Source organism: Trachurus japonicus, chromosome 16 (genome assembly GCF_045865225.1).
Source record: "Trachurus japonicus isolate A0001 chromosome 16, Traja_1.0".
NCBI classification, from domain to species: Eukaryota; Metazoa; Chordata; class Actinopteri; order Carangiformes; family Carangidae; genus Trachurus; species Trachurus japonicus.
This window is the reverse complement of record NC_140922.1, coordinates 4,917,503-4,944,890: the sequence shown is the minus strand read 5'-3', so window position 1 is coordinate 4,944,890 and position 27,388 is coordinate 4,917,503. Positions and strand designations below refer to the sequence as shown.

Sequence of the window (27,388 nt, the reverse complement as noted above, 5' to 3'; positions counted from 1 at the left end):
GGGGAAGTTTACAATATATTAACAAAAAAAAAATTTAATTGACAGGAACTCCCTACAGGAGGTCAATGTAGTTTGTGATTTATTTTCACGAGTAAAAAATTACGTTTCTTAAAATAAAAGGGGGAAAAATCCATGTTGCCAACAACATGGCATGGCGGAGTAATATTTTTAGTGATGAGTCAGGTGTGCTGTAATGCTGATTTGAGCACGTTCTAAATGTCTTATTGACCAATCAGATTGGTTGGTCGGAACTACTTGTTGTATAATCAGTCAATCAAGGTCTTTCCTGCTCTCTGCAGTGTCCCAGCTGCACTTATCACTACTGTACAGAATATGCCCTCTAATTTCCATATTATAGTTTTGCATAGTTTTTGCATTCAGTAGCTCATGAAGTCTGTGAGCTTTAGCACTGTGTACAAACAGGAACAAGATACAAGATATGATACAAGATCTATGAGCTAGGGCTGTCACTTTTTAGAAAAATTAGTTTTGAACAAATTTAAAATGACCCGTAATTTGTTCAGATAAATTTGAGTACCCCACCCATTATGCACCGTCGCGTACTCCCCTAAATCACAAGAGCACGTCAGAATTTGTTTCTTTATTAACTTCACAGCATGTCTAACATCACATTCTCTCCATTCTTCCAGCAATCACATTTGTTTTTTAACAACTGTATAAACTAACGTTATGTCACTTCCCCCTTGCTCTCAGTAAAATAAAATAAAAATCCTCTTTTCATTCCTTGTGAAAATCAAAGTCGCACAGTGCTACAGTATTTACAACATAGAGCACAGAGTAGGATGAAATCCCTGAATGGTAAATGTCAAATCACTGACAACACTGAAAACAGAAGGAAACTCTTGATAGCTTTGAACTAAAAATGTAGAGAGGTAAAAGATACTGTAGAACCAAAAGTTAAGGCCCCACTTTTTCATTTCTGATATTATTTGCCAAATTTTTTATTTACAATATTATTTGCTGACGATAAACACACGGTCAGAGTGCACAGACCTTCTTGGCACACACAGGTACTTCCAAGCCACAAGAGAAAATCCTTCAGATAGTCTGATGTGCTTATGCAGGCACTGCAGACTACATGTCCAGCAGGTCATTACCGCTTGAATATGAACTTTTCACCCCACGTTCGAACGAATATTCAAATATCGAATATTCAAATATCGAATATTCAAATATGGAACAAAAAGTGACAGGCCTACTATGAGGTAAATCAAAGGATTATGTCCTGTCAGCATTGCATTGTGGGATGAAAGTGTCCATCAACATCAAACTAGAATAAGTCTAACAGATTAATTTATGCACTCATCGTCTTTGATCTCAACTGTACTAACCACAGTCACGTTTCCAGTACAGAGTCTGATCAGAGTTAGTGACGCAGCAGCTTTAGTAGAAAGTTAAGGTAACGTCATCTCCCTCTGGTGGAAGGAAGCAGCAGTTACATCAAGGGACCAGACTGACCACTGGTTTGCTGCTTTTGGACCCGTCAAGCTGCCAGAAATAACCGACACTAAACCCTGACTCAAAATAAACAAGTTGAGGTGCTGTTGTGTTTCAGTGCTACTGCTGCAGTGACTGTGGCTGTGCAAAGCAATAAATGTTTGGAAACCATTATCCATCATGTATCCCTATAGTACTATCAAATGTCCATAGAGGATAAAACAATGATCTATTCAGGCTTCTGTTTTGATTATATTTTATCTTAATTTTATTGTATTATTTATCAAACATATACATCACTCACTTAAACCGTATTTATCTTACAAAACTCATAATATAAAGAATATTCAGGTGATAAAAACAATGCAGTACCTGCACACAGGCCCTGGTCTCAGCGTTACAGTCATCCGTCACGGTGAAGTGGAACGTGTGTGTGCGCCCAGCCTCAGCCGTGGCCTTCCACTCCAGCAGACCGGCCGCAGACAGAGAAGCAGCTTCGGGACTTGATATGAGAGCGAAGAGAACGGCCGAGCCCTCGGGGTCCTCGGCTTGTAGCTGGTAGATGAAGTTCTCCCCCTGGAAGGAGCCCAGACTGAACGGCAGCGGCTGCAGCACCGGGGGCAGGTTCTCTGATGGGGAGTTGAAAGGAGGGAAGATGCAAGTGGGTAAATAAACATATAAATATGTGAGTGATTGATGGACTGGATGAAAATGTGCAAAACATGAGTTTGGTAGGACCAAAATTGCAGTTATTAGATGTTGATGTGTTAGTTCACTGAAAATGAAAACAGACAAGCAGAGCAGTTTTGTTACGAGCTGAAAAAATACTTTGCATTTGCCTGGTAGACATGTTGACAGAGCCGGCCCTAGCCTAAAACTGATTGTCATGTACATCATATAGTCTTAAAGGGATAGTTCAACATTTTGGCAAATTCGCCTATTGCCATTATCCCTACAGTCATAGCAGTAGGTTCATTACCTTTAATTATCGGTGCATGTTGTTTTGAGATCAGCGGGGCAGAGACATGAGCTGCTCAGTGAACACAATGGAGGTGAACAGTACAGGTCCCCTGTCCCTCATCAAACTCATCAAATACACAATCCAACAACTCCAAAAAGTTGTGACATTCATCACGCTTTGAAATAATCATGTATAATGACCGTATGTAACATTAGGACACATGAAGCAAATACTTGGAACTAGTTGCGCTTTTGAAATCACTCCGCCCAGCACCCATGTCTGGAATGTAGTTCCGGCTATTCATCTGCCTCAAAAACAACTCTGTCTCGTAATGTTACTTTTTTACTGACCATAAAATCAGATCAGTGCATCCCTAACTTTTACAGTCTTACTTTTCTAATTTTAACTTTTGCACATTTATGTAGCATGTACGTTGTATTTTGTCATTTTCATCACATTTGTTTAAAAAAAAAAACCCATCTATGCTATCAGAAAATGATGAGGGAGAGAGGCAGTGACAGGCAGCAGTGTATTACATGTGTCTTTACCACAAGGCCAATATCACACCATGGATGACGAATGCCTGAGTCAGAACATATCATATAGTAAAAACTCATGTTAAAGAAAAATGTTGTCTCATGCTATGTTAATGTAAAAAAAAAAGCTTAGAAATAACTGCTCTCCTTTTTCTGAACCGTCAAATATCATCAGCCTCAAAAATCTAGAACTGATCAGCTTCGCTCTTTTAAAATATGAATGAATATCTGATTGATGCATGCGCGATCAAATGAGCACATATTAATGAGCTATAATCGATAGTCACCACCTTGTCCTGTCATCATGATCCTTCAGCTCCTGTCAGGTTATTTCTGTCCCTGGCTGTGATGGCAGCAGAGCACCGTTTGACCTACTTTAAGTTGAAGAAGTAAAGTTGGTCAGAGAGTGTGACGATGAGGTAAGCTCTCCTCATGTCGGCGCCGGGGGACTGAGGCAACTTCAATGGCTCCAATCTGCACAGAGCTGCTGACAAATTATCCAAACAGCCCCGAGCGACCGGCAGCCACAAAACTCAGCGATGGCTATCCAGCCTCGGCTCCACGGAGACACTGATGGCTTCAGTCTCACAGAGCTGGGTCCAGTTTACACCTTTACTGTGAACGCGCTGTGAGACAAACCAGATTAGAGACACGCTGACATTCTTGTGTACATACTCTCTGCTATGGACCACGTGTGTTTGGACGAGTCAGGCCGGCATGCGAGGCAAGGGCTGCTGGGATTGGTCTCTCCCTCGCTGTAACACAGACCGTCAATGCTGCAGGTTTTCTCCTGGGAAGCAGAGAAAATACATCATTCAAAAGAAAAAAAATCAGCTCGGTGTTTATGTTTTTCTTTTCTGGAACAAACTGCCTTTCATAACACGAGACATGTTGTTTGGTGACCTGCCTCTGTGAGCTGCACAGCACAAAACGTGGCACCATGAGAACCAGAGGCCTCTGTTGAAACATTCAACACATTTGGTTTGAGGAAAACAAACCTAATTGTTTCCTGTTTCAGAAACCTCACACATTCAGCTACACTGAGTTACAAGGAGTTTCCAATTGCGTGATGAATGTTCACTCTTCTACATGGTTGTAATACTTATCAAAAACCATACATTTATTTAGAACAAACACTTAATTATATGAAATCATGCAATTCTAGATAGGGATGGGTACCGAATTCAGTACTTTTATTGTTACCGACTAAATTCTCACCGAAGTACTGAGTATCGATTCACGTGAAGTCAAACGGTGCCACATTTCGGTACCTGAACGCACCTTCACGTCAGCGCGAGTATATGCGACAATTTCGCAGAAAGCTGCGTCGCTCACACTGGTTCTCTTTCATGAAACATCAGTAAATCTGTGTGTAGATTTGCACATGAAAGTCCACGCTACTACTGTAAAAGCCTACACCGGATTCATGAACGGTGCGGGTGTAAGATCATGAATGCCCACCCATCGTAAATTAACAGCAATTAGCATAGATCAAAGTCATTTTGGGTGAAGTGGAGTCCAGAAAAAATATTTAATTCTCTTTTGTTAGTAGTGGTGTGACTGGGACAGGTAATCAAAGGCGTGGAGGGAAGAAACAGATGTAGTGAATTAAGTATCCTTGGTTTAAAGAACCATTTAAGAAGTAAAGCCAGAATAGTTTGATATGAAACATGGGAAAAAAAACATAACTACAGAGCTACAGCAGCCACGGGAGGAGGAAGCTCTTCACAGCCTCAGCTGTAGAGGAGCATGGTTGTATAAAACATCTCTCTCTCCAAATATAGCTAATCGTTTGTTATGTTTCAATTATGTGTTTTGAAGGCATCGGCATATTTTGAACATATGAGAGAGTAGCCTAAATGTGACAAGCAATATGTGCATTTACACAAGCACTACACGCAGTCAGGAGCAGGTGTAGATTTTGTGAGTAGCTACGAAAAGATCAGCGCTATTAAAAGATTGATGAATGTGAAAATCCACGTAAATTTCCGCCGCACACGGTTTACACACAAATCCGTGCTGCTCACGTTTCATGAATGAGATGCAGTGAGTTTACATTGGGCCGGCCAGGGATACCTGACGTAATCCCAATGATAGCGACGCGGCATTCAACGATGTTGTTGCCTATAGTGTGGTTTGAGCTTGATGCGACGACGGCATGAGAGCGTGATTATGTCAGTGGCGGCTTGATACAGCAACATGGCAGATGGAAAGCGCTCGAGGGTCTGGCTTCATTTCTCCAAATGCAGGCTCTGATCACAGCAACATCTGTGATTCCAAGTGTAAGGCCAGCTACGGTAACACCTCAAACCTGACGAAGCACTTAGTTAATAAAGTCTATCTATCTTAAACATAATACTCTTAAAGGCTGAAGAGTTGTGATATTGTTGAAAAATAAATAAATATATATTTAAGTTTTGACAATTTTTTAATAGACAAATGAACTTTAAATACCACATATACACACAAAAAGTACCAAAAACGTTTACCGATTCCCATCCTTATTTCTAAGTCATCTTATCCTATATATATTTATATGAGTTTAATTTAGAAATATCCAACGTTAACATTACATTAGAAGAACAATACTGCTAATTAAGTTAAAGTCTTAGTATTTAAAACCAGCTGCTAAATCTTGTTTGTTTTCCTGAAACCAAACAGAGAAATGAATGCAGCATCTAATACTGATTTAAATCACACGCTGCATAAACATTTATTTCATCTAAACCTTCAACATGCCTGGCAAACATTTCCTCAAGTGGCCAATCCGTCTGTCTGTCTGTCTGTGAGTGAATATTTCTCTCAGGTAAATCAGGTTTAACAGTCAGACACTCACCATTAAATCTTTCAGAAGCCTAAAACAAAACGTTGTTTTAACTGCAATTGTTTTCACTCAGCACTTTAAAAAAAAAGATCAGACATCCAGTCTAGTCTGAACCTGTTTAGACGGAGCTTCAGACAACATGTTGCAGTGAAAGGTTGAAGGATGCAGGCTGGGAGCAAAACGTATCTGTGGAGGTGTTGCCACTTTTTTGATCCGTGCTTCAGATTAAACCCAGGAGGAAGTCTTACCCTCAGGGAGCAGAGGACCTCGGCGTTGAGGCTGCAGATCTGACAGGCTCCATCGTACAGAGTGAGTATCTTGGCGTTGCTGTAGCTGTAGCCGTCATTAGACACCTGTCATTGGAGCAGAGGTGGTTACTGTGGATCACTGGAAAAGGCTTTAAACAAATAAACTAAACAGTCCTCCAACCTTTTTAAATATCTAAACATGACGCGAGGACACTGAGGTCCTGCAGGGTCCTCCTCAGTGATAAATGATCTCATGTTTACCAAATGGAACTGCAGGGAGAAATGTTCCCTCGTGCTAATTTCTTTTATGCACTTTGCTGACGGGTGAATCAGCCAATCTGTGCTGTTTCATAGTCCTGGGTCTATTTTCCTACTGAACCCAGTTAAAACAGGAAAACCTCCAGCTGCACTGTGTGCACCCTTTCCACTGCTGCAGCCAAAAAAACACAAACTAACTTTCACATCTGTCTGCCTCCAATTACTCCAGTGCAGATTTACTGTGGGAGCATTCTGACATCTTGCAAAATATGAATAGAGTTTCATATTTATAGATCGCTCTGAGAAGGACCCCAGGATCAGACAGGGGGAAGGGGGAGAGAAGAGGTGAATAACAGCGAGTGGATGGATTGATATTTCTTTTACAGTAGTTTCACCAGATGTGACTGACTTTGATCTGCCAGCGAGCCAGCGGCCTGTTTGTCACCGTCTCCGGGTCCAGGCCTGAGGGAGTCCCGCCGTCCTCCAGGGGGAGCTGGCACTCCAGAGCTGTAACGTCCAGAAAGGTGGCCGGGACGAACCGGGGCTCAGCCAGAACCCAGTCTCCATCCACAAACTGGACGGGGGAGACAGAGTAGGAGGCAGAGGAAGAGACAGACATTAGAGATAGGAAGAGGGAGGGACAGAGGAGAGCGAAGTAGGAAACAGAGGCAAGATGGAGAAAGAGACAAGGTAGAGTCAGTTAAACGCTGACCAGAGCAGGAGAGCCACAGCAGGTCATCAGGACAGACAACTTTATCACTGATGTTTGTAAAAACCCTGTTGTTCTCCTGTTCCATTTAGTTTTCTAATGCCAAGCTTCCAAAGATCAAATTTGACTAATTCCACACAAAACTATGCTATTTGCTGTGATATTTGTTGAAAATCGCTTATAAATGTATTATAGTACCAACACACTGAAAAATATGACAAACGGCTATTTATAATTTTTGGCCAATAAAAAATCTTTCTGTAGTAGTAGATTTTAAAGCTCGCTGGCGACTTGGCTATTGAGCCCAAAAGTTAAAGGCATACTTCACCCAAAATCGATAATTCACCAATTTTCTACTCACGGAACAGGATGGAGAACTTTCTGAGTTATCAGAGCGCTTTTGGAGTTCCAGGGGGGGTCCGGCTGGCAACAGATTTCCTGTTAATGTTTGTGCGCATGTGCGAGATTTGCTGCGAGATGTTCTTCTGTGTTTACATCATACATCCAATGGTTTACAACGACGAACAAACATCTCGCAACAAATCTTGCACATGCGCACAAACATCAACAAAGCCACTGGGAGCTACTGCTACATCAAGGCTAAAAACAGAGATCACATTATTTTTTTCTGAACAACTTTTCATGTGGCGGCTTCAGGACACTTGGGTCAGTACAGACGAGCAGTATGGAGGTATTTGGATGTTTTGGAACTCCAAAAGTGTTTTAATGACTCCAAAAGTTCTCCGAACCCTTCCTTGGCATGACGGTCAGTAGAAAATTGGTGAATTATCGATTTTGGGTGAAGTATCCCTAAGTTAAACCCTGTTTGTAAGGTATTAAATGCATCAATAAATGAATAGATAAAGCTAATATCCTCAAACTCTAGGGAGGCGGAGCGGTGTCTACTGAGGTGGGTACAGTATATCATCTATGTTAAACAAGAGATTATGGATTACGGGGCGCGTTTGTGTCATAGTGCTGTAAAACAGTCCATGTTTCTCGCGAGACGAGATCTGGGACACCGGGTCGGAGGCACTGATTTGGCAAGGTTGGTTTTCAGCTTAGAGAGGCAAGTTTGAAGGTAGAGAGCCTCCTTCTCCCTGTAACAAGTCATTTAACCATCTCAATTACTCCAAAACTGTTTAATTAAGGTCAAAATCTTGTCTAGTTCCCCGTTAATAAAGGATCAGATGATGAGTCATAGCCTAATGTGTAAAGTGAAAGTGTGAAAAATTCACAGCAATGTTTTTTCAATGAATATTCGCCTTACACTGGACAGTTCAGCAGAGACACAACTCTATGGATGCTAATGTTGCACTACATCTGCTTGATGCATCAGGTTTGTGTGTAGAGCTCGTTGTGCTGCTGCCGTTTGGCCTCAAATCTACCTCACAGTTACAGAGAGATTAAAAACAGCACTGTAGTTTGAAGACAATCGACTACACAGTGTTTTTACGGCACCCAGAGGCTCATCCAGTGAGTGATTAGAGACGCCTCAGTGCTTGAGAAGGTCTTTGGTTCTGAGTGCTGCCTGACACACATACAGCCTCCTGTTTGTACAGCTCTCCTTGGTGGTCTTAATTCTTTACCTGTGCTGTTGATGTGTTTTTATCTAGAACTCCTTCCAGCTCTTAATGATGGTGTTATTCATTAGTTTTTGTGCTGAATACATTTTCATCATTGGTGCTAAACATAAATGTGTGTGGGTTTTTGAATTGCTCAAGATCAATCTTTCTTTCTTTTTTTTAAATTAATTTATTTGTTTATCTATAAAACAACCTGAATATTTAAAGGTTTTGACCTTACCTGAGCTCTGACACAGAATAGATTTATATATTATATTATATATTATAATATATTTGGATTTTATATTCAATAATCCACTAGATCAATATATCCATGACAATCAGGACAGTGAACATGAGGTCTGAATCTATACATTATCTGCCAAGTTACAGTCTGCATGTTGGTCCTTTAAAATCCAAAAACAAAGGAGTCTGGGTGGAGCTAATTGGTCAACTGTTGGTATCATTTCATTTGATTTTTTTGAAGAAGTATTTGAGAGGGAAAGCCATCCACAACAGGTGAGAAAAAAGTAACAGACATAAAAAAAAAAGAAACAGAAAAACAAAAAAGTACCTTTTCTCTAACAAACTCACACTTGAGCTCGTAGGAGTCCTTGAAGCCTTGACCGTAGACCTGCACGGTGGAGCAGTCCCCCTGCCGGACGTCACACAGACCCTCCTTCTCCAACTCGGTGATCTCTGGAATCTGGTCTTCACAACATCAATAAGAAAAAGAGCAGACGAGCGCGAACTGTAAGAGCCAGGAGTTGAGTGAGAATCACAAACCATATGTCTCTCAGTCATACATCTGTCATCACACCGGTCCAGACAAAGTGGGACTGTTGAATATATTACAGCAAGGCTAGAAACAGAGATACCTTTACATGTTGCTGTGGGGCTGGTGCAGGTCAAGGTAATAACATTAAAAACTGTTTGACCTGTTTTCTAAGGCTGTCTTTACACTACATGGTTCAACTGACCCAGTTTTCCTCTCAAGTGGCTCAGCTCCGATCTGTAACATGAATGTGAAACAGGAAAAAAAAAAAAAAGAAGCAAAAAATCAGATATTGTTGGATCGGTTTCAGGCCTCTTTCATATGTGGATATAGGCTACTGTAAATCGGAAAGGAATTGGATACCTGTCAATACGTCTGTATGTATCTATCTACAGCAGCTGTGGAACATTCAACAATGAGCCAATATAGCAGCGATCACTGCTGCATACATCCAGGCCTTAAAGGGATATTTCAACACTTTTGTGTTCCACAGCACTTTGACACTACACACGCTGACGAAGACTGATTGTCGAAACCGGTCTGTGGTAGTTGCCTGTACCAGTGAGGCAATAAAGACATCAGAAAGACACTGAGTGTTGCTAGCTTTTTGTTCTTTTTAATATATTTCAACACTTTGGCAAATTCGCCTATTGTCATAATCCCTGTAGTTTTAGGAGTAGGTTCAATACCTTTTATTGTCAGTGCAAGCTATTCTCGGATCGGCGGGGCAGAGACGCGAGCTGCACGGTGTTTCCATGTTTCCCTCATCAAACTAAATACACAATCCAACAACTGCACATTTTAAGCTATTAACTCTTTGACATTACGCCAAATGAGCAAATCTCGTCGTAGAGCTTTGAATCATCCGCCCAAGCCGTAGTCTGCCAAAGACGAGATACAACTCCATCTCGTAATTTTTTTATTATCTCAACGCCATGTTGAATGTCTTGCCACTACTCCTCGAGCGTTTTGAAGTTGTCAGACTTGTGTATCATCAAATAAAGTGCAGAAATGTTGGGTCATACACATTTGGATTGAGAGATAAAAAAACTATAGCAATTAAGTTTTTCCTAATGAATCCCCCCTCACGGAATTAGCGGCGTGCGGTGTCTGACAATCCCTTTAATTACTAAGCCGCTAAAAATGAACTCTGGCCGTCGTGAGAGCTTACGGGGCGGCGGCGGGGCTCATGGCGGCTCGGCAGCTCGTCGAAGCAGATATCCGTGCATAACTTCCGTGAATACAAAGCACAAACGTTAGCAAATATTCAGAATAGTGGCAACCCCGTTAAAGATCGCTAACGTCCGTTAGTCGTCAAGAGCGTTGGAAAGTCGCCAGATTGTTGCATTTCCAGAAATCACTCAGATAGCAGCTTGATGTTTACCTGAAGCACCCCTGATCTAGTGTGGGATGAGGAACACAACCCCATCTGAGCGCCGACGACGTGATGAGAGGAGAGCTAAAGGACGTGGTGGAGTGTCTGTTGTGAGCTCTGCTCCACCATGCCTCCTGTGGCTGAGTTCTCCAGGGGGCAGCGTAGCGTCAGCCAGAGCTGTAGGCTGTGTGTGTTGTGCACATAGCCACCGCGTGGTAGACTCCTCCAGGAGGCTCCCGAGCCCCACCAGAGAGAGTGAGTGCCGGCACGATCCTGGCCTGCTGACCAGAGGAAGCTGGATCTGGGGAGGAGTTCCGGCTAAACCGCGGCTTCGTGGTCCTCTGGAAGCGGTAAAACCTCTAACAGACTGGACGGAGGCTTTGATGTGGGGAGTTGGGAAACTGATCGCGTGTGCGCGTCCCCAACACAACCCACACACACACGCACCACAGGAGAACACACGGGGCACACGTACATGCACACGCACGAGCGTCACGTACGCACACACACTAAAAAAAGCGGGGAAGACGAAAAAGTTGTAACGTTGTCAAAGAAAAGAAAAGGGGCCGAAAAAGGCTGCAGATCGGATCCTGTGTGTCATAGCTAAATATTTTGTCTTTTGTCATCAAAAGTCATTTGTCGGTGTTGATTTAGTTAGTTTGTTGTTTACAAGAGAACAGCTGTACAGAAGTAGAGGACTTTCAAATAAAGCAAAATTATAAAGGAGCCAATTGTACTGTTCACCGCCTGAAAATGGATCCTCCAAAAGCGTGGCGACCCTCTTTTTGTGTGACTCTTTTGGTGTCACAAAATGGCATTTTGGGCTAAACTAACCTATATTCAACACGTCGCCAATTTCACAAGACTGTGAAAGGTCATCTGATAGAAACAAAACAGTTTTTTAAACTTTTGCTAGAAAAACTAGAGACCCTCAATTTTAAGTCTTTTCAGGCTTTGCAGGGGTTGAATGTGGTATGTAGTAACAGTACATAATATCATGGTTTTCTACGGAAAGTGCGCTGAAAATCAAAAAGCTGGAAAATGCTGGCAAGCTGGTGAGTGATAAGGAAGCTGCTGATGTGAATATGCAGTAAAGAATCACGCACACATCTAAAGCATGTCAAAACGAAGCCTCTGAAATAATGAATAATTATTATGTGACATTTTGTCAGCGTCCTTGTTGTTTACCTGTGTAGTTTGAACACGCATTTTGTATAATCATTAATATTTCCTCTTCCACATCTGGCAGCTAAACAGGTTGGTAAATGCAGATATCAGACATGGGTTTAACTTCGTTTTAATGTAGAACAGGTCGTCTTTTAATGACATCATCAATCGGATATAGGCAAATATTCAAGAATTGTTGACATCGAGATACCTGTAGTGTAAAGACAGCCTAACTCATAGAAGGCTGTAGCTTTAAATCTGCTGCTCTATGAACATAACCAACAACACGATTAAAAAGTTGCATTTCGCAATTATTTGTCTGGGAACTCATCTCAACAGACTAAAATGTTTGTGTATGTTACCTTGACAGCACACTCACAGTCGTAAGGTCCCTGGTAGGACCCTGTGGGAAGCCGCTCCCAAGTCCCTGAGCACTGTGGCTTGGTTTCCCGTTGCACAGATTGGGACGACATGACCGTCTCTCACCGCCAGGACGTCCCTGGTGGCTCTTCCTGTCGACCTCTCCAGCTGCTCTGCACTCCCACCACCTCCTCCTCACACTCCTCTTCTCCAGCAGCGGCCAGCGTAGCGTTCATAGCGCTCACAGAAAAGTCAAGACTTCAGCTCTGTTCGCTGTACCGGTCGCTGACGCACATAGAAATCCACCGCGTGGCTGACCAGCGACTTTCCAGGAGGCGCCCGCAGCCCACCGCGATGCTGGAGAGCGCCACGGTCTGCCGGCACTGATCATGGGCCTGCTGCTCGCTGAGGCCGGAAGGCGTGGGCCAGTGGGGGAGGAGTCCGGCTGAACCGCGGCTTCACGTGGTCCTCTGGGAAGAAGTAGGTAAAACCCTCTACAGTCAGACTGACTGAGGCTTTGATGTGGGAGCTTAGGAGATGTGTGAGCTGGGTCTGAGCGGCACACTCTGCGCCCGTCCCCGAGGCTCTCCGTCTGAAGCCTTTTCCCCGCGGCTGAGCATCGACGCCTTGCTTCGTCCCTGGGTGTTTTGGGCGGACTGACCGGGGCAGCGGCTGTCTTTCAGTTCCTCCGAGCAGCTCCTCTGACAGAGCATTACGATGATAAAACTGCGGAATCCGTGACTAAAATCCAGAGCGGGGAGACGCTGACGAGCATGCACGATCATTGCCATAGTGAGAGCAGGTGGAGTTTTCTCGGAGGGGCCGACGGGTTGAGATCGGAATCCTGGGAGGACGCGGGCGGAGTCTGGCTGACAGGTTGCAGTACTTGCGTGGGCTCGGCGGTGTCCACCTAGTGGCGGTGTGGTGTCAAACAGGCTGGTGCCTGGAGGGATCTGTCTTAGCGGAGGAAGACAAAAAAGAGGAAGACGTCCCTCTTTTATACATAGAACTTTTTGAGATACTTTCAACATAAGTGGCCTAATACATTAAACACATGAACGTTGTCTTCTGCTCGGACCGACCGCCATACAATGAAGGCGTGGAGATCCTCCAGCCTAAAAATGGCGCCTCCTGCTGAGTGGAAGTCATTTTGAGACTGTCCGTCGTAGGTCACCGACATTCCACTGAAGCACCTCAGTGTGGCTCCAGTCTGAACTGGGGGCTATAAATCTCAGGTGAGAGAGACAGAGGGGTTTTATTTTTCATTCTTTTACTCTTTTACTATAAGACCGTCGCTATAACGGACAGATGTTCTCATATCTTTAGATGTGAAGGTCATCTGCTTACAACACAACAGCAACAAGAGTCATGTCATAGAATAAACTAAGCTGAACTAGAGAGAGAAATGGATCTTTTAGTTTACATCAGCAGTAAAACTGGGGAAAAACCTCAATTGTATAAAGTTTATTGGCTTCAGGTTCATATCAGGTCACGCACATTGATCAGCAGACAGTAAATATTTCCTTTCTTACATTAACCTGCCACAGTATTAATTCATGTATGTTACTTTCTGGAAAGTGCGCTGAAAGTTAGTGGCCATGCAAAAATTGTGTTTCAAATTCTGATAATGGTGATTGGAATTTTAATGATGGATGAATCTTGAGGTTCTCTCCAAAATATGATAATGTAAAAAAAAAAATACACACGCACACAAACTAAAGCACTGTCAAAACGAAGCAATTTCATGAAATAAAATCAGATTTTTGGACATGTGACAGACTGTCACACCAATTATTACATAATTGCCTGATCGCAACTATTTGAACTGACCGCAATTATTTTGTATAAACAATAATAGTTTACATTCATCTGAGGATGTAGAAACAGTTGGATGAAACTAACAAAAATGTCATATTCAAAAATTCAATCCTGTTTCCACATCGTTTTCCACCGTTTGAGGTCTGACTGGTCGTCTTTTAATGAACATCATAAGTTGCGCCCCCTATCTTCTGCTACCACATATTCAATGAGCATCTGTTGACATTAAGCATCATGGAGTTAGTTTCAAAGCCCCCAAATGGCTCCTCTTCTCATAAGGTAAAATTGCAATACAAAATCATATGTTAGGTCTGTTATCTTCAACCATGTTCACATGTGGCATAAAATAATCATAAAAAGACAGTATAAACATTGTTAATCGCAATTATTTGTCTGGGAACTCATCGTCAAGCCCAGCTTAAAATGTCATGAACACATTTCAGCACACTACGTCAGACAAAATACATGTTCCACTCACAGAAAACCGTGACCTTTGCGTCCCTGGTTTGACTCTTTCGATGCCGGTATGCCGCTCTTGCTCTGTGCAACATGTCCCTGTTCTTCACAGACCAGTGAATAACAATCGGCCCTTGGTTTCAACACAGACCATTTCCTCAACCCGTTTGCACAATGTCAAATTGTGGTACGACATCGCCACCGTCCATCTCACCGCGAAGCTTCACACGCACGAGGCGGCAATGCATCCAAGCTGCCGCAGCCTCCCACTGACAGGAGGACCTCAAAACGGCCAGTGTAGCGCCTGTTCTTAACTTTACAGAACAAAGGTGCCTATCTGGTAGCTCTCATAGCGCCTGTGAGAAAAAGTCAAGACAATATTTAATAGAATATTTTCCCTCCTGTTCTGAGTGATAGTGTTAGACATTTCATTCAGAAATCAATGTAAAATAGTGTAAAAATAGAGACAATTCATCATTTAATGAAAAGGCCGTTACACGTTCTATTGCAGCTCCAAACCATACGCCAGTCCATAGTGTATATTCACAATATCTAGTTAGCTGAATAAGAGAAGTGAAGTACCTGCCATCAAATGTGATGATGTGGAGGGTCAGTGAAGAGATAGCAGTAGGCCTTTGAGGGTAAACGTCCCTTCACTGTTATCTAGAAACGACAATTCAATTAAAGTTAAATTAAATACAGAATACAGAATTAGACACAAAAACATGTTTTTGATCTTTTTACCTCAACAGATTCTGGTGCAGTATCCATTCCAGCATGAAAATTTTTGTGTCAGATTTGGGAATGGGCTATGAGAGACCACCTGAGTTGTCCTGTCTTGTCATGGGGCTTTGACAAAGTCTGTGATGGACTGAAGTGGATCAGAGCTCGGACTACAAACCCCCGTCCCCTGCAGGGGCCTCTTTGAACAGATCCAAACTCACATTTTACAGGAGGACAAGTCCAAGATCTGCACCCAATGAAACCTCCTCTGAACACAAATTAACATTATGAATAAAACTGCAGTTTGAAGTTCATACAATGTTGTTTTACTCGAACTCCATCAACCATCGATGATCTGCTCCTGTCTGCTGAAATATTTCAGGTGCATATATTGATTCCGATTATTAAGATTGCCGAAGTTATTAAGGTACAGTTTCTCACCTGGTATTAAAGGTACAGTGCTACTGGTGCTGAGTCTTCAGCAGGGACAGAGAGCGTCCTACTATTCTGTGGAGGAGGAGGAGGAGTGTCTTCCAGACATGGGACGTTTAGGAATTGTACTCTCAACCACCTTTATGCTCTCATACAGTCTCCATCCTCTGATACGCTGCTCACTTCTGGTCTTAGCAGTGCACATTAAACAGAGTGGTCATCCCTCTTTATCACCCCAGCATAGAATTCTGTCGAGTTCTTTGCAATTAGGACAAACAGTCTTTCTTGGCGCCGGAATGCATCAAGTGGCTCCTAATACAATATACTTAAACTTAGAAGGGCAAAACACCACACGGACACTTGTGGAAACACAAACAAATGACCCCTCACAGCTCCATAAAATGCAGCCATAGCATACACAGCAGCTTTTTACACAAAGAAGTAAACATTCTTCACAGGCTCTGTCACCAGCAAAAAACGTCCTGACTTTCCACTGAAGCACCACGGATGTTGGGCGAGTCCGAGTGACACTCAGGAAAGAACTGGAGCTGGAACAGTAACATCTGATTGAGCCGGAGAGAGATTGAGTCTTTCAGTCCAGGTTTTATCTTTCAGTTCTTTTACTCTTTACCTTTTTCATTTTTACTATAATATGAGATTTGTTCAGTGTCCAATCTCATAATCTTTATCATGGTTAATATGAGGAGCTATCCACTTACAATCTTCTTCGAGTGACACATTTTAAAAAAAGGTATTATTTTTTGTTCACTTTCACAAGTGAATCCAACAAAAATAAATTTGAGGCTCGTCTCTTAAAAAGAGAGAGAGTTTGGATCACATACATCTAGCAGACATTGTTTAAGCAAAATGATTCTTCCTGGATGTATAAAAGTTTATTGGTTACCAAACGCTAGGTTATAGGTGCCAGGTAGGCCCGCACATGATCAGCAGACAGTAAAAGAAAACGCCCGGACATGTTGACATATCTCAATAATAGCTTCAGTCTGCCGCGCTGCCACATATTTGATTTACAGTATGTCCTCATTTCCAAAAGCATGGAAAGTCACTGGCTGTCACAGGAATTCTGTACGTTAGCTCCACATTTAGTCAGAAAACAGTCCCACTGATATTATCCTCCACGCGAAGCGATCTTTTCCCGGATCTCTAGTTTTTTCCAGACAGCTCTAATGTTTACATGCGTTATCACCTTCAGGACTTTTACATCTTGACTGTGTACGATACTCCATCCAACAAATATTTTCCAATACGTATTGGAATGTCAAAATAATAAAAAGGAGCAAAATAATATTTAAGCACACTGTTGAAGCTGGTATTTTCAGGAAGCTGTCAAAACGAAACGTGTTTAATACTTGTCGCAATATTAGCTGCTATCATTAGCAGAAAGCGCTTACCATTTATTTTGGCACTGGCCCGATTGTCCAAAGACTGTGGATGTAATATTGTACTGTTTGTTTGAATTCCCAATGTTGAACTGATCTGAGGATGTAGCCCTAACTTGTTTGGGCTCTTTGACTCAAACAACAAGAAAAATCCAAGTCCTCATCATTCTGATGGCGAAATACTAACCAGTATTCATAAATAAATTAAAAACATCCATCACTAAACAAAAACAACCAAAAAGCAATTAAAACTGTTAATATTTGTGAACCTAGGATAACTGTTAGATATTGAGACAGGCAGCCCAGACTTTGCTTTGATTTTGACCGCTAGCTAAAAAGTCAGTGCTAAGCTAACATCAAAAGTAGCCCGAAATTAAATTACTGATATGTTAGCATTGAACCTCAGCGGATAGCAGTTTCTAGCCATTTGTTAAAAAATTGGGTTAATTAATTGTTAAAAAAAAATAATAACGTCTGTCGGAAGTAAGCTAACATAAAGGGCTAGGCGAACCTCATTTCAGGCTGGCTGGACATAACGTATGTTTATGTATAGTATGTCTTTGTGTTTATGGACATAAACATAGCTTGGTTATCCTAGAGTTAGCTTGAGATGCTAAAGCCTGATAATGCCTTATTAGTGAAATCACTGAATTAAGAGGATACTGGAAAAATAGAGTGCGTATTGATAATATCTTAATGGTATTACAATGTATTTATTTTCTATCTATAACGTTATATTTGACATTTACAGAGTAGACATGTCTTATTAACCTTCTCTTTAGTCGTATTACCGGTAGTCTTATTATTAAGGTGGAAACGTGACTTTATTCTCCGACTGAAGAGACTCAACACAACTCATGTTAAATCAGTGTGTCCTTAATGTCAGACCTTGTCCCCCAGTCGGAGGTTGAAGCCGTCCAGCTCGATGAGGGCGGAGGTGTGCAGGGTGGTCTCCTGCCTCAGCTCCTCCTTCCTGCCGGCAGGTGAGAGCCGGGACCAGGCCACCACGTGGCCCAGAGACCCGCTGGAGCCGCTGTAGCCGCTGAGGAAGCTGCACTGCAGGTACACGGTGTCACCTGTCTCCTGGGCCTCAACCACCGGCACAGAGGGGGCGGGGGGCTGCTTGGCTGACAGGGAGAAGCAGTCAGTGGGTACATGTGAGTGGTGGGAATTTATGAATGCAGAAATTTGACATGATTTAAGTGTACAAATATGTGTTTTTGTTTGTTTTGTTTACTTAATTGTAAGACTGACTGACAGATTATTTCAAAAATAATTATGTAGGCTACTGAATGAGGGGCAGGCAATATAAAATGTAGCCTATTTTCTCCCTGCTCCTATCCAACCAGGGAATAAGAAAGTGTTGTGTTTTGGTAGCCTATGTGTATTGGGAAAAGTCCTGAAATTACCTTGGTTGGAACACAAAAAAAGAGAAAATATAAATAAATAAATAAATAAAATATATGGCCAAAAATGTATGGACATACAGTTGTTTTCTGTTTTTAAAATTAAAAGTGTAATAAATATGTTGATATGCTGATCTAGGTTGCCTAGTTCTTCCTGCATTCACAATAATTGAGCTTCACTACAGCAGTGAATGCTTTGCTGACTTTGCTCTCAGTCTACAAACTAATCTACCCTCTTATCTGACAGGTGGATGTTTCACAACTTCTGAAGTCAATATTGAAGCTTACGTCAGCCACAAACACTTCTTGTGTTGTGAATTTTTCGGTGCAAGTGTTAAATTGTAGGAGTTTTTCCCCCCTTACATATTAGATTAGATTTAGACCATGTTTTGTTTTCACGCTTTATTATGATTTTGTACTTTTTGCTAATTTCAGTTTCAGGTAGATTCAATTGCAAAAAAGCACACTTCTCTGGTAAAGTAATACCACTGCTACTTCTAAATAAGTTGTAGTAGCCTAAATGCAGTTTATGTAGAGAGGAAAGTAGGCCTAAGAAGAACATGAATTCATTTACTTGAGCAGCACAAGACTGAAAACACCCAGCGAGGTCTTCAGACTCAGGAATCCCATTATTCAAAACAAGTTAATGAACAGAGTAATCTTTCATCTTACTCTAATTAAACCTCCCTCCTCCTTCTTTCCACCTTTGCCAGCTTCCTAAAAACCTGCCTTGGCATAATTCACGTCCTGGCCGAGGGCTGTTGCCATGGAGACAGGCCCAGCGGACGAAGGAGCACATGCTCAACTCATTAAGAGGAGCGGTGAGGGGGCCGGCGGTGCATTCCTGACCGCATGGCAACTCCCTGACCTCCTGATTGTTTTGCTGTTTGACCTAACACGAGGAGACAAGCGGAGGCCATAAACACGGCAGCAGGAGCCTCACTTTTACATGTTCCATCCACGGTCAGCTCGTCAGGGCCACAGGCCGTGGCGGGTAAAGTGTCACTGTCCTCCATCTCTGAAAGGGCAACAGAGCAGAAGCAACATTAATGTAAATCAACATTAAATGAACATTTATATATCAATACATAAAGGAGACTGTGAGTTTGGTTTTCAACGTGTGCTTTGTTTCAAAGATCATATCTGAGAAACAGTAAAGTGAGTGTAATTCTTCCAATACAGCTGCACCTTTTTAATCTGTCTCTCAGCATCTTGAGTTGGCTCTGGCTCTGGTGCCAGAATAAACAAATGCTTTGATGTTTTATGTATTGTATGTATTTTTTTACTCAATGCAATTAAAAAATGTTCCCAAGCTACATGTTCAGTTTGTCTTCTCTTATGTCAAGGTGGATTTTCATCTCCTGCAGCACCTGATGAAGTTTAGGAAAAGACTATCTGAACAAGATCTGTCTAGTTTGTAGGATTTGACCCAAACTTCATCACTAAGTGGTTTTGTTGATTTAATCTAACCACACATAAGAGCCATAAGTCTCAGATGTCTCATTTTAGCTCTTGTGGACTCGACTGTTGGATCAATGATGAGCTTTGATACATAATAGTTCAATAATTATGAGCATACTAAGTTACAATACCTTGTTAAAGTTGTTGCAAAGCACTACGCCACATTAATAAGGTTTGATTGTGCATTAAAGACTTTTGGCAAATTGGCCCATTGCCATAATCCCTTAGTTCCCTAGTTTTAGGAGTAGGTTTGTTACCTTTAATTGTCGGTGCAAGCTATTCTTAGAACAGTGGAGCAGAGCCGTGAGCTGCTCAGAGCTACGCTCATGGAATTTCTTGGTTTTCCTCATCAAACGCTCTGGTGGACAAGTTGTGACCTGCACATTCACCACGCTATGAGATAATGAAATTAAATAATGAAATAAGAATGATATTGTTGGGGCGTCGCGTGGCGTAGTGGTTGGAGCGGGCGCCCCATGTATAGAGGCACAGTCCTCGCTGCGGTCGGCCCCGGTTCGATTCCCGCATCGGGCGCCATTTGCTGCGTGTCATCCCCCCTCTCTCTGCCTCCCCGTTTCCTGTCTGTCTCAACTGTACTATCTATAAAGGTGTAAATGCCCAAAAAATATACTAAAAAAAAAAAAAAAAAGAATGATATTGTTGTTTTCGAGGTAAATTCGTGCAAAACCGCTGATGCGCGTTCCCGTTGGGGCAGTTTTTCAGCAAGCAGTCTCTGCATTTGCCTTTAAGGCTTCAATGAAAGTATTATCCTCAAATTTTTATTTTTGTTTTGTTTTTCCATGGTAGGAAATAATGTAAGCTGAGAAAAAGGCAGCCAGACGTTTTGAAAAGAACCAGGTCAACCAGGCTGACATAATGTACCTCTGAATTTACTCACATGGGATTTGAACTTGGAGAAACTGCCACTCCAACTGGGAGTGTTTAACCCAGCCAAACTGAGGCATTACTGTATATAGCTCCGTCCCACAGGGGCACACACATTCTACAAGCTAACTATTTTTGACTGACAAACCAGTGATGGATAAACTGTACCAGCTGCAGGTCAAAGCTAGAAACAGCCTTTAAAGATATGTTCAAATACAAGCACATCTACACTTCAACTTTCAGTGTTTGTATTGCACACACAGATGTGCACAGATGTACCCTGAGCGCAGTATCCCATGCATCCCTGTGTTGGCTGCAGCAGGTAAACGTAGAAGTCTCCACAGTTGCGCACGGTGACGGGGATGCGGAACAGGCAGCAGTCTTTGCTGCTGCTCGGGTACAACTGCCACGCTGCACAGGCCGTCAGCTGCCTGAGCTCCAGCGGCCCGGGCAGAGACTCGCCCTCACCCAGGGACAGCCACACAGGAGCCTGGGTCCCACAGTGGTTCACCTGGACGTTCAGACAGACACACAGGAGAGAACATCGGGTCAGAGTGAGCTTTAATGCTCCTGTTCTCAAGAATAATGTTACATCATTGTTGCTTTCCCAAAATTAATCCTCTTAAGCACAGGAATTGAGAGAAACAACATTCTTTCTTTCTTTTCTTTCACCTTTATTCATTCAGGGAAGGTCAACTGAGAGCAAGCTCTCTTTTCCAATGACGTCCTGATTACAAAAACAACATAAATATACAATACAAATCGAATCATAGTCCACAGTTACATACAGACTGCAGAACACTTAAGTTCTTAAAGATATCTGGAGAAATAAGATGATCAAGTTTCAGACAGTTCTGTAAGTTATTCCACTTCTGAGGGGCATAGAAGTGAAAGGCAGCCTTCCCCAATTCTGTCCTGATGTTTAAAACCAAGGCATCCTGTGAACGAGTGTGTAAGTTACAATGTCTAAATGAGATTAAACTGATAAGATAAACAGGTAAAATGTCAAGTAGAGCTTTATAAGTAAAAACCATGCAACGTTGCTCCCTCCTTACACTTAAGGATGGCCATCCAACTTTGCTATAGAGAACATGGTGATGGGTTCGGAACACACCACCAGTAATAAATCGAAGTGCAGAATTGCATCAAGGGGCTTTAATGTAGAGAGAGCAGCATGCATGTAAATGACATCACCATAATCTAGTTCAGATGTTTTTTTAAAAAGTGGCCTGAACAAGTTCTTTTCTACTTTCTAATGTTAAACAAGCTCTATTACAGTAAAAGAAAGATAATTTTCTTTTGAGCTTTTTGGTCAGTTCGGATCATGTTCAGTCATGTTGCCACGACTGAACAGACCAGTCCTGTCTGCACTGACAACAACATCTGAAGAGTTCAACACTGTCACTCTGTCTCGTCGCTCTAGGTCTAAAGGCGGCTCTACTCATCACTGGGGAGGTTCAGGTGATCTATTAGAAGCTACTGATGTTCTCTTAAAGCTATAGCAGTCATTGAGGAGGTGGTTCAAGTGGTCTTCAATAGGTCCCTTGTAACACAACCCTCTCTAGAAACCTGTACCTATGGAAATATGCAAGCACGGTAAAGGAGAACTATGCAATTCTGTTCTCTTTTCCTCTGTTTTGCTAACCCTCCTCTTGGCCATGTGCATTTGTTTTTAACAAAGCCGGCAAGAAATCAATCCATGGAGCAATGGATAACATTATATATCATATACGATGTTACGATGTGTATATTTGTGTAGTCTCTTATCCGTCATAAACAAGAGTTTACAGGTTACAGGGCGCGTTTGTGTCGCGGTGCCGTTAAGACGAGAGCTGGGACACCGGGTCTGAGGCTCTGATCTTACATGGTTGGTTTTCAGCCAAGAGACACTAGGTGGAAGGCAGAGAGCTCCATTCTCCCTGGAACAAGTTACAAGTCATATTTATTTAATCATCACAATTACTCCAAAGCTGTTTAATTAAGGTACAATTTAAGCATAGTTAAGGTAAAAATCTTACATAGTTCCTTTTTAAAAGCTCCAGGAAACCAGGGGGTCAAACTGTGATACTGAAAACAGCAACTCTCTCATGAACCTAACCTTCAGCAAAAGTCAACCATGTCCACTTGCACCAAACATGTCACCTAAATGTAAATGTGTCACAGCTGAGAAACTCCCTGGCCTAACAAATATGTCCATTTATCAGCTATTGTCATAAAGACAGTGTGTTATTATGTAACACATGTTCACAGCGATCCTCCTCTCGTCCTTCCTCCATCCACCCACTCCTGTGGATTATCCATCACCCGGGGTGGAGAGCAGCGCAGCCCTGGGAAGTCAGAGAGAGAGGCTGACACTTCAGATGGATCCTGCAGGCTCCTCGCAGCAGGCCGCCCGCAGGAAATGAGACACATTCCAGCTCTCCTTGCACTCTCCTTCATAAATATGTACACACACAAACACACGGTGCTTGCACAAGCAACACATGTCATTGTTTGACACGTGTACAATCACACTCAGGTGACAACAGAGAGGCCACGTCAGAGTTTCTCCACACGTGGTGAAGCTCAGGGTCTTGGGAGACTTCACAGCCTGACATGTTGATGTTTGTAATTAACAGAAATATATCAGCACCTCTATATAACACCTCTCTATTACACCTCACCATACGCTACTAAAAAAAGTGACTACTGATAAAATGAAAACTCCCACCTAACAGGGGTCATGGGAATTTTTATGACCTTCATTTCAGGTCAAAGTGAAGAAACACTGAGCTAACTGGAGTGTGATGTTAGAGTTGGGCCGATTGAGCAATGTGAAAAAGAAAGTTATGTTGTGATATGAGATACAATTTACATTAAACAGTCATTTCTGCTGAAAAACATAACATTAATGATGATGACGGTATTTCTTGGGACTTGAAAGTGTGGGAGCATCTCTGTAGCAACACAATACTTTGTGACTTTATCTTTATCAACAACATTGCAGCACCTGCAATTTGGATATGGCACTTGACTATATTGTGGTTTTGATAATATATATATTAATTGTTCAGCTGCCATTCAAATCTAATGCTATATAAAATTTGATCTGTAAATTAAAGTGTCACCACTTCTCTGTCTGTACCTGCCGAAATGTTGTAGTTGCATGCAGCTGTTGACTTCCAGTTTCATCTTAACCCTGATGTAACTTTGACAAACTTTTGCAGTGTCTGGTGAGTTTCAACACATTACAGCTGAAATTATCCAATTATTTATCATTTATACCACTGACATTTTTTTAAATTAATCTATTAATAATCTATTAAACAGCACAACCATTGAATGGTGTGATATACAGTGATATACCAAAAACTTTACTGGCTACAGCTTGTGTTTGCTTTTTCTTATCCTTTATAATTATGAACTGAATATATTTTGGTTTTTGGCTTTTCATCAAACAAAACAAGAGACTTGAAGACATCACTTTGAAGTGTCATGGAAACTGTCAAGGACACTTGTCAAATGTTTTCTTTACACCAAATAATGAATCAATTAATCAAGACCATAATCAGTGCGTAAGTAATGAGTCGCAGCCCTACGTACGGTGTTACTTTGAATGGAAATGAGAATGCATAGATATTACAACATGTTGTGTCTGTGTCTTTGCCTGAAGAGGTGATTTACCTCCACACACTCAGTGGGCATGCTGGCCGGCTTGTCAAAAATCTGAAACTGGTACCAGCCCGCAGTGAGGGAATGGTCGCAGATGAAGTCCTGCAGGGCCGACTGCTGCAGCCAGCTGGAGCTGAAGGTGGTGCTGCGGTAGGGGTTCTGGAGGATGGAGTGGCCGCCCGGTGCACATTCAGGAGGGAGCACTGCAAACACAGCCAGCCAGAGACAACATAAGCACTGGATGTTCACCAAGACTGTCAGTGTGATGATCAGATCTATGGAAAGCCTGCTAGAAGCCAAACAGAGGATTGTGGACGTTCATTGTCCAGCTGGTTTACAGTCAAGTTAAACATTTCCAATTTAATTTCCAAGCTGATAAAAAGGCCGAGTGCTGCCCAGTGCAGAGGTCTGCACACAGACTGTTACATGAACTGGCATGAGGGAGAAACCATGACGTTATTGTTTAAGATATGAATGCGTTTACTGAATGAAACCTGTAGCATTGCAAAGTATGCACTAAAGAGAAACATATAACATGAAAAAGAGTAACTCATGTCAGGAACAGTAAATTTGTAGAGCATTTGTGTCTTTGCATGTGTTCATAAGTTGCAGTGCAATGAGCTCTCAGGGCCACTGTAGTTTTACGCCTCTGGTTTTACTTCAGAAGTAGGTGAAACAGCAAATTCAGGTGAGCTCACCTGCATGAATGCAACTGATAATACCGCTCTACTTGTACATCTACATTACTACATATCAAAGCAAGACATGCCAGTATCACTTTGATCTCGTGTTTGTGTTTATGTGTCCATGTGATTCAAATGAAGATACTGTACAGGCCCAGGTTCCCTGAGGCCCAACTCTACCTTCACACACTAACACAAGGAAAACAGCCTCTCTAATAATGATGAAGTCCAGTAACTAACAGCATCATGTCCATATATGGTTTCACATGAAGGGAGGAGGTAGTTGGTTTTCCTCAGCTTGTGGTATCACTGATTAAAACACTGTTCCTTTTACTAATAATGAGGAAAATAGAAAAAAATTAAATAATCTTGTCAGTGCAAGGTTAAATGTAAATATAAAGCATTAGGACAACTGTTTATCTGGGTTTTACTAAAGTTAATCCTGAGACAAATGGAAGGAAGTCTGAAAACTGGACCACAGAAAGGAAAGGTCAGCAGGTAAGGTTAAAGAGGGAGTCTTACACACAGTTTGAGCACTGGGAGACAAATAGAAGAGCCATACATGTATAGAGACATCTGTAGGCAAAACAAATGCAATGGACTCTCTTAACTATCCTGGTGCTCTCCCTCTGAATCATCTGTTGAAATCGTGTTACATTGATCATGACGTAAAAAATGCCCTCATGTGAATTTGGCATTTGAATAGTCAAGCACTTTGGGAGATGGGACTTGTTTGGGAGATGACTCAGAACAATAAACCACAATTTATAAATTTCATATACTGATGCATTTTAGTGTGGCAGCTATATAACTTGTTGGTTTTCATACAGTATATTTTCTGTGATCACCTAGTTGTTGAACCTCCTTTTTCCATGGGCTATAGAAATACTGTAAGTGGACACCTCAGATACAGTACTGTATTTGCTCAATGAATATGAAATGAATATACAACCAAAAAACATTTTAAAAAAATATTCACATCCATCCATTTAGCCTTTTGAGTCCCTCAATCAAATAATAACTCACATCAATCAAAAAAAACCTTTTCAATCAAAGAAAAAAAGGGTTGAAACACAATATTTTTGGGTCTCTTTTTTTTTGCATTTAAACACTTTTTCTTTTGATTGAAGTGAAGTTTGTTTTGATTGAAAAAATATTTTTCTGTTTAAATCAACTTTTTTTGATTGAATAATAAAGACACAAATGTACCTCCATAGTTTCACACTTCATAGGCCTATTTACTGCCCTAATCTAGCTATTTCAGCAGATTATTAGACTGTAGCTACAATTTATGATTTGAAGCAAGAGATTAAGGAGGGATTTTATATTATAGGATGTTGAAGGATGGAGAAAGGCCTCAGTTTTAGGGGGGGCTTGAGCCAAAGAGTTGAAATATGATGTGACCAGAGAGAAAGATGTTGGAGCCTCTGCTTCTGTCCACCACAGCAGCCTCTGTGGCCCTGACCTCAGAGGTCAAGTGAAAGGTGATATCCTGACAACAGAGCCCGGATCACCACACCACCCTGATGAAGGCGAGGACAGGAGCTGTCAGGGCTGAGCCAGACATTCCCTCATCCATTCATCCATCAATCCCTCATCACTTCAGTCCTCATCATCACCTGACTCCACGTCCCTGTTTTGAGGAAAGTGAGGTGCTTCGTCTTTGCTTTTCCAGTGACAGCGCATATGTAGGCTATGTAACCAGGCTGTGACCATGAGACAAGGAGCTCTGTGGCCTTGGATGACACCACATGATGGATGAGGAGGGGGCAGCTTCACAAACCACCTGAGGAATCATTTCATCTCTCTCTGATAAAGGCCTACTACGCTCATTTAATCTGAATTTGATCCCATATTATTATGCGTTTTCTTCCCCGAGAAAACATCATCACCATCACCAGAGAAAATAAATAATGATAAGCCTATGGAAACTGCGCTGACAACACTTTTGCCGCCTTCACCCGGCTGCACAGACAGAGCTTCTTACAGAGGAGTGATCCTACCTGTCTGAGCGAGCATCGCGCTGGGAAGTAAAAACACCACGCAGGAAAAAAGTTGCATCAAACTTTCCGGTCTCATCATCGTCCTGGAGTCAGCGGTCCTGAGACAGAGACAGCACCGGTTCACTAAAAAGTCCTCTCCGTCCCTCTCCTCGGTTCTTCTTCCCCGGTTGGAGCAGGTCTACGCGGGGATCCGGGCGCTGAGCTGAGAGGCGGCTGGTCGGGGGTCTGTCCTCT

The 27,388-nt window shown here is 42.1% G+C and overlaps 1 protein-coding gene across 1 annotated transcript in view; it reads right to left on the bottom strand.

The window, feature by feature from the left end:
* The window catches only part of vwde (von Willebrand factor D and EGF domains), a 48,268-nt gene extending 20,960 nt beyond the window's left edge, over positions 1-27,308 (bottom strand). Inside the window, exons 1-10 of the mRNA XM_085802384.1 lie at positions 27,155-27,308; positions 24,481-24,671; positions 21,097-21,328; positions 19,415-19,489; positions 17,954-18,192; positions 9,134-9,277; positions 6,695-6,859; positions 6,028-6,132; positions 3,631-3,745; positions 1,831-2,087 (exon numbers count right to left, since the gene is read on the bottom strand). Of these exons, the coding sequence (XP_085658510.1) occupies positions 1,831-2,087; positions 3,631-3,745; positions 6,028-6,132; positions 6,695-6,859; positions 9,134-9,277; positions 17,954-18,192; positions 19,415-19,489; positions 21,097-21,328; positions 24,481-24,671; positions 27,155-27,233 (1,602 nt within the window). The 5' untranslated portion in view covers positions 27,234-27,308. The remainder of the gene's footprint in view (positions 1-1,830; positions 2,088-3,630; positions 3,746-6,027; positions 6,133-6,694; positions 6,860-9,133; positions 9,278-17,953; positions 18,193-19,414; positions 19,490-21,096; positions 21,329-24,480; positions 24,672-27,154) is intronic.
* Between the last annotated feature and the right edge of the window lie 80 nt (positions 27,309-27,388).